Source organism: Nannospalax galili, unplaced genomic scaffold (assembly GCF_000622305.1).
Source record: "Nannospalax galili isolate Female #2095 unplaced genomic scaffold, S.galili_v1.0 scaffold1053, whole genome shotgun sequence".
NCBI lineage: Eukaryota > Metazoa > Chordata > Mammalia > Rodentia > Spalacidae > Nannospalax > Nannospalax galili.
Window position 1 is genome coordinate 2,065,232 of NW_008333523.1, and position 7,037 is coordinate 2,072,268.

The 7,037-nt window shown below is 38.5% G+C and overlaps 1 protein-coding gene across 2 annotated transcripts in view; it reads right to left on the reverse strand.

The window, feature by feature from the left end:
- Nucleotides 1-226: 226 nt before the first annotated feature.
- Nucleotides 227-7,037, reverse strand: part of Mbtps2 (membrane bound transcription factor peptidase, site 2) — a 62,666-nt gene continuing 55,855 nt past the window's right edge. Inside the window, exons 8-11 of one of the 2 annotated variants that reach the window (XM_008828334.3) lie at nucleotides 6,785-6,879; nucleotides 6,223-6,418; nucleotides 3,755-3,830; nucleotides 227-1,000 (exon numbers count right to left, since the gene is read on the reverse strand). In XM_008828334.3, coding sequence (XP_008826556.1) covers nucleotides 778-1,000; nucleotides 3,755-3,830; nucleotides 6,223-6,418; nucleotides 6,785-6,879 — 590 coding nt within the window. In that variant the 3' untranslated portion in view covers nucleotides 227-777. Of the gene's footprint in view, nucleotides 1,001-1,312; nucleotides 1,941-3,754; nucleotides 3,831-6,222; nucleotides 6,419-6,784; nucleotides 6,880-7,037 lie in introns of those variants that run through there. The other variant, XM_029561224.1, reaches the window with a different exon arrangement.

A 7,037-nucleotide genomic window follows, 5' to 3' on the forward strand; every position in this document is an offset into this window, starting at 1 on the left:
TAGTCTCCCTCAAATATTTAATGATGTGTGTGTATGTGTGTGTGTGGTTTGCTTGAGACAGGGTCTTGCTACATAGCCAAGGCTGGCCTGGAACTTAATATGTAGCCTAGGATGGTCTTGAACTCATGATCCTTTTGCCTATCTTTCCTGAATGATGGGATTATAGGCAAATGCAGGGTTTACAAGTGTACACCACCACATCAGCTTAATGGCACTTTTTTTTTAGTAAATGTTACCTGGGGCTCGGGTATAGGTCAGTGGTACAGGGCTTGCTTAGCATACATAGCATAAGTGAGGCCCTGGTTTCAAACCTCAGTACTACACACACACACACACGCACACACTCACGCACACACACATTCATGTACACACACGCACACACACATACACATGCACACACACACATACACACCCACAAAAGGTTTTCCCATCCAATTCTGCTTTCCGTTATACTATTTCAAAATGCTATGGGCACACAAAATGGTATTACATTGAATGAATGAATGAATTTTCACTTGTTTACAAATTGTTTCACACACACTAGAAGTTTGCACATTCAGTCTTGAAAACCAGAATGTAATAAGGAGTTATGCCTTTCATTTCTTCCACTCATTCTCTACCAGAGTTTAGATTCTCTGGATATAGGAGGAATTCAAAGATGCTTGTCAAGATGTTCTAAGAAAACAACTTTACATTTCACACCAAGTGAAAATCTCAATGGCAATAGATATTACCACTTAGCTGTAACTCAGAGATTCTACTGGCTGAAAATAAATATTACCGTGCTGTAACCATCCAGAGTCCCAGTGTCACATTGGCAGCCAAAAGTACACTGCCACCAAGCAAGATGAAAAATCCTATCAGATCTTTGACATCGTTGTCCCCAATCACTGAGGTAAGGGTAGCATCCAGAAAAGAGTTTAAAATCCACTGACCATCCAAAGCAAAGCAGGGTACTGCATTAACAATAGCTAGAGCTCCGGAAAGGGAAATCAGGTACCTGGGGTTAAAATCAGTTAAGGAACTAGCTGTTTAGTCCAAGTGGAAACCAGCTTTTGGGAAGTCAGATACTGTACTGGGTCTGAAATTTCAGATTACATTAAGACTACTTTAAGCCTCTAACATTCTTATATGTCTGTTGTTTAGAACGAGTTTATATTATTTTGAAGTTCAAAAACTTTGAATATAAAAATAAATTACTTATAGACAGACTTAACAAACTTACAATGAATTCCTAGGAAGACTAAGTTTTTATAACCTTTAATAATACAACAAAGGAAAAGGAATGCAGAAGGAATAATAGAGGAAGAAAAATTGGCAGTAAACTCTGGGACTTGTGCATACCAGGCAATGCTCTTCCACTGAACTATATCTCCAGCGCCCCCAATTACTTAAGAATAATCTTGAGACTGGGTCTTGTTGCTCAGGTTGGTGATTCTCCTGTCTTGGCCTCCTAAGTATTAAGTATGCATCACAACACCAGTTTCCAAATTATTTTAGAAAAAAAGATTTATTATTTATGTCTATGTTTGTGTCAGTATGTGCTTGTGGATGAAGTTGCCTGGAGACTAGAAAGGAGCACTGGATTGCTTGGAGTTGGGGTTACAGGCAGTTGTGAGCTATCTGACATGGGTGCTGAGATCAGAACTCTGAAAGAGCAATGCATCTTTAATCACTGAGCCATCTCTCTAGCCCCTCAAATTACTTTTTGATCCTTCCCATATCTTCTATCAGGAAATAAAGATTTTGACCCTTGAACTCTGCTTTATTATGCTATAATCTGTAAAGTTATTAAAAAGGCTTTCTGTTGCTGAGTGTGGTGGTATACACCTTTTTTATTTATTTATTATTTTTATGTGTATGAGTGTATCGCCTACATGCATGTGAGTGCACCTGTGTCGTGCAGTGCTGAGGAGGTTGGAAGAGGGCTTCGGATTCCCCTGGAACTGGAGTTAAGGAGAGTTGGAAGCTGCCAGGTGGGTGCTGGGAATCAAACCTGGGTCCTCTGCAAGAACAGTCAGTGCTCTTAACTGCTGAGCCATCTCTCCAGACCCTCAAATTACTTTTTGATCCTTCCCATATCTTCTATCAGGAAATAAAGATTTTGACCTTTGAACTCTGCTTTATTATGCTATAACCTATAAAGTTATTAAAAAGGCTTTCTGTTGCTGGGTGTGGTGGCATACACCTTTAATCCCAGTACTTGGGAAACAGGGGCAGCCTTGTCTACATAGTAAATTCCAGGCCAGCTGGGGCTACAAGGAGACCTTGTCTAAAAAAGAAGAATTCTTTCTGTGATAAAGTCACAGAAACTCCAAGGCATAATCTTGATTATGCATATGTTTAATATCTGATCACTTTATTTTTTGGTATTTTTGAGACAGGGTCTCCCTGTAGCCCCAACTGGCTTGGAACTTGCTATGTAGACCAGGCTGGCCTTGAATTCACAGAGATCCGCCTGCCTCTGCCTCTAGAGTGCTAGGACTAAAGGTGTGCACTACCATGCCCAGCAATAACTGATCATTTTGTCTTCATTTTATTTTGTTGTTTAAAGGAAAGAAATTAAGATGTAAAAGTGACAAAATAAAGAACTCTCCTAATTCAATACTACATAATAAATTAAAAATTGATCTTCTATATTCAGGCATAATGGTAAAGACCACAGAAGAGAGGCTGGAGACAGTTCAGCAGTTAAGAGCACTGGCTGCTCTTGTAGAGGACCAGGATTTGGTTCCCACCATCTACATCCACATGGTAGTTTAACAACAGTCTGTAACTCCAGTTCCAGGGGATCTGATGCTTTCTTCTGGCCTCCATGGGCACTGCCATGTATATGGTGGACTTATATACACGCAGACAAAACACATACACATAAAGACCACAGGAGACTTTTATTCTCTGAATCGCTATTTTAGTAATAGAAAGTGAATTGCCCTTCCTTAGATATTCTACCTTCAGAGCAGTAGGATGGAATTACATAGACTGGTTATGTATGCTAGAGTTAGCTTCCACTTGGCCAGAGCAAATAAGCTCAAGTGGGACAAAATTCAACTCCTTAATGATAATGGAAACCATCATTCTTTATAAACTTCTTGTAAACTCAACTTTCAATTTGAATCACATGTTCTCCTTTCTCCATTCCAGGCTGAGCTTTCTCTACCAACTTTTCCCCTCATATGTAAAACCTGATCTCTTTCAACTTTAAAGTTTCTCTCTTTTTCAGCTGTTAGCAACTAAATGATAAGGCCTATATTTGTAATGCTCTATTCAAGATGAATTGCAAGTAACCCATGAAGTTGCATGCAACACACTTTTTTTTTTGGTCTTTTGAGACAGGGTCTCCCTATGGCCCCAGCTGTCCTGGAACTCACTATGTACACCAGGCTGGCCTTGAACTTACAGAAATCTGCCTGCCTCTGCCTCCCAAGTGCTGGGATTAAAGACGTGTGCCACCACGCCTGGCACACACTTTTAAAACATTTTTCCAGGCTGGAGAGATAGCTCAGGGGTTATGAGCACTGACTGCTCTTGCAGAGGACCTGTGTTCTATTCCCAGCACCCACATGGCAGCTAACAACCGTCCATAACTCCAGTTCCAGGGGAATCTGATGCCTTCTGACCGCCAAGGGCATTGCACAACACGGGTGCACTTACACACATGCAGGCAATACACTCATACACATAAAAATAAAAATAATAAATATTTAAAAAGAAGCCAATAAATAAAAAACAGTTTTCCAACCAGAAAGGATACTTGACAAATGTTTCCACAATCACTGGCAGATCTATGCTTAGAAACTTGAAACGTGGGATAAAACTTGTGATGCTCACTAAGAAAGAAAAACAAGGAATAATTAATACTGTCCTTATTAGATAAGCAGCAGCATTATAAATTTTACCATATGGTCAAATATTACCCTAATTTAGTTTTTTTTTTTTCTTTGTGAGAGGGTTTCGCTATTTTGCCCTGGCAAGCTTGGTACTTGCTATGTAGACCAGGCTGACCTCAAACCCACAGAGATCCACCTGTCTCTGCCTCCCAAGTGCTGGTATTAAAGGGATGTGCCACCATGCCCAGCTTGTACTAGTTTAATGGTTGAGAAAGTCTTTCCTACACACATGTAGGCAGACTATATACCTCACATATAAAAGCAATTAGTTATTCTAGAACATCTAATAAAAATAGTGGAATGAAAAAAATATTCAAGTTCCAATGTGTGCTTATGTTTTGAGGCTAGAGTTAAGATGAAGCAGACTATATACCAATTATGACTACCAAATACAGAGTGAAATATACTTAAAATATATACTAAGATTTATATCAAAAGCATTCCACCTTTTCAAAGAAGTATAATCTAAACATCACATTTACTACAACTATTATGCTATTTAATGATTCTTTATTGCTAAAGAAAATAATTAAGGAGACCCTGTCTCAAAAAGACCAAAATAATAATAATAATAATAGATAGGGGGTCTTTTTTTTGGTCTCTTTGAGATAGGGTCTCCCTGTAGCCATACCTGGCCAGGAACTTACTATATAGACCAGGCTGGCCTTGAACTCAAGAAATCCACCTGCCTCTACCTCCTAAGTGCTGGGACTAAAGCTAAAGGCGTGTGCTATCATGCCCGGCTCTTTTTTAGAGACAGGGTCTCCCTGTAGCCTCAGCTATCCTGGAACTCACTATGTTAGACCAGGCTGGAGTTAGGCTGGCCTCAAACTCACAAAGATCCGCCTACCTCAGCCTCCCAAAGATAAGGGGCTCTTTAAAGTCCCTTGTACTCTGTGGATTTCATAATTGTGTTTTGATCCAAAGCACTTAAAAATATATCCAGTAATTAGATAAAACCAATAGTCCCCATTTCTGAATTATCCCAACTAGGGCCAAGTCTTCATTTATTGATAGCATATTCAATAGCTGAAGTCTAGAGTCACTTAATGTCAAACCAGTAAATAAGAAAAACGACTCAGGGTGTCTTACTATATAATCACAAAGCACTGACTTTTTTTGGGGGGGGGGCTTTTTGAGACAGGGTCTCCCTGTGGCCCCAGCTGTCCTGGAACTCACTATGTAGACCAGGCTGGCCTTGAACTCACAGAGATCCACCTGCCTCTGACTCCCAAGTGCTTGGATTAAAGGTGACAAAGCACTGATTTAAAGAGAAACATAAAACACAAATATCCATCAACTGATGAATGAATAAAGAAAATATGGTCAGCCGTGGATAAAACTTGAAAACATTATGCTACATGAAATAAGCCACTTGCAGGGGCTGGATAGGTGGCTCAGAGGTTAACAGCATGTGTATTCCTCTTGTAAAGGGTTCAGGTTCAGCTCCCTGCACCCATGCTGGGTGCCTTACAACTCCCTATAACTCCAGTTCTAGAGGAATCTAAGTTCCCTGGGCCTTGGGAGGCACCTGCATTCACATGCACATACTCACATACATACACATAATAAAGAAATTCTAAAAAATAAGTCAGTTGTAAAATATTCCACATGCATTCACATGCACATACTCACATACATATACATAATAAAAAAGTAAATAAATTCTAAAAAATAAGTCAGTTGTAAAATATTCCACTTGTATGAAACTTCTACTAGGTGTGGTGGCACATGCCTTTAGTTCCAGCAGAGGCAGATGGATTTCTTTGAGTTCAGTTGTGGCTCAGGTGGGAGACTGCTTGCTTAGCATGCATAAAGCCATGGGTTTAATTCCCAGGGCCATATAAAACAGGACATCGTGGCAGGGGGAGGCAGGAAGATCAGGAGTTCAAGGTCATCCTCAGCTACATGGCTGAGTTTGAGGTTAGCCTTGGTAACATGAGATCCTGTCTCAAAAAAAATTTTCATGTGCTATGCATAAAGTACAATCACATTTTAATGTATCCTCGTGTTCACAAGGGTACAGCAACTCTTGCCACTGTTTTGGAGGGGTTGGATAGATTTTATAAGCTCTTGGGAAACATCTGAAAGATTATCAATTTGACTTGGAAAAAAATAATGGGGAAGAAAAAAACTCTATCATTTTCCATAGGCTGGTTATTTTCTTTCTACCTTAATTCTATTTAATGCTTAAGAACACATTAATAAGATTTTGATAAGTGATCAAATTTATGATAAATTAAGTTAATGCAAGGATTTGTACTGAGTTCTTAAAACTGAGAATATATATGATCTTAATGATTTTTCTAGGCGTCTTCCCAATAATACTCACCTGTGTAGTGAAGATGCAGTGGATGTCCTACATATAGCATATCGACTTGAGGGGGATGTTTCACTTTTATTAAGCGAGTGTGAGTTTCCAAAGATGGTATTATACAGAAACTTGAACTTGAGCTTGTTTTACAATCTTTATTAGTTCTACAAACTTGAGTAGCTTCAATTGCTTTCCGGGCAGGTAGACATGTATGCTAAAAATATTAGTCAATATTAAAAATTATTTATTAACAGGAAAAATCCAATTCAATTCCTTCATATTTTTCACATCACCTAGCATATTAGAAATGAAGTCCATATAAATGAATAAAGTTCATATAGTTATGTGTAACTACTGTTAATTAAATTCAAAGATCCCATTTTGGCTATGTAAGATATCATACCATTATAAATTTTTAGACTCTCAGATAAAAGTGTGACATCTGAAATGTACTAGTTTTAATAAAATGACACAAAGTAAATAGAACAAAAGAGAGATTTCACAAGTTGCATTTTAGATTTATATGTTTATTTTGTAATAATTATATCAGATAAGAAAGACTTCCCTGGGGACAACTTACCAAACGCTTATTAAAATTATTTCTGTAGGAGAAGCACACATCTGTGAGGCTGTGATTGTTACAGCATTCAGTAGAGCCATCTAGTCGTTTGTATGCTAAAAAGAAACAGCGCTTATTTGAATTAGTTGCAAAGAAGTGTATTTGTAGTAAAAAAATCTGCTTTTTTTTTTTTTTTTGGTTTTTTTGAAAAAGGGTCTCCCTTTACCCCCAGCTGGCCTGAACCCACAGTTTGGCCTCTGCCAAACTTTTTAAA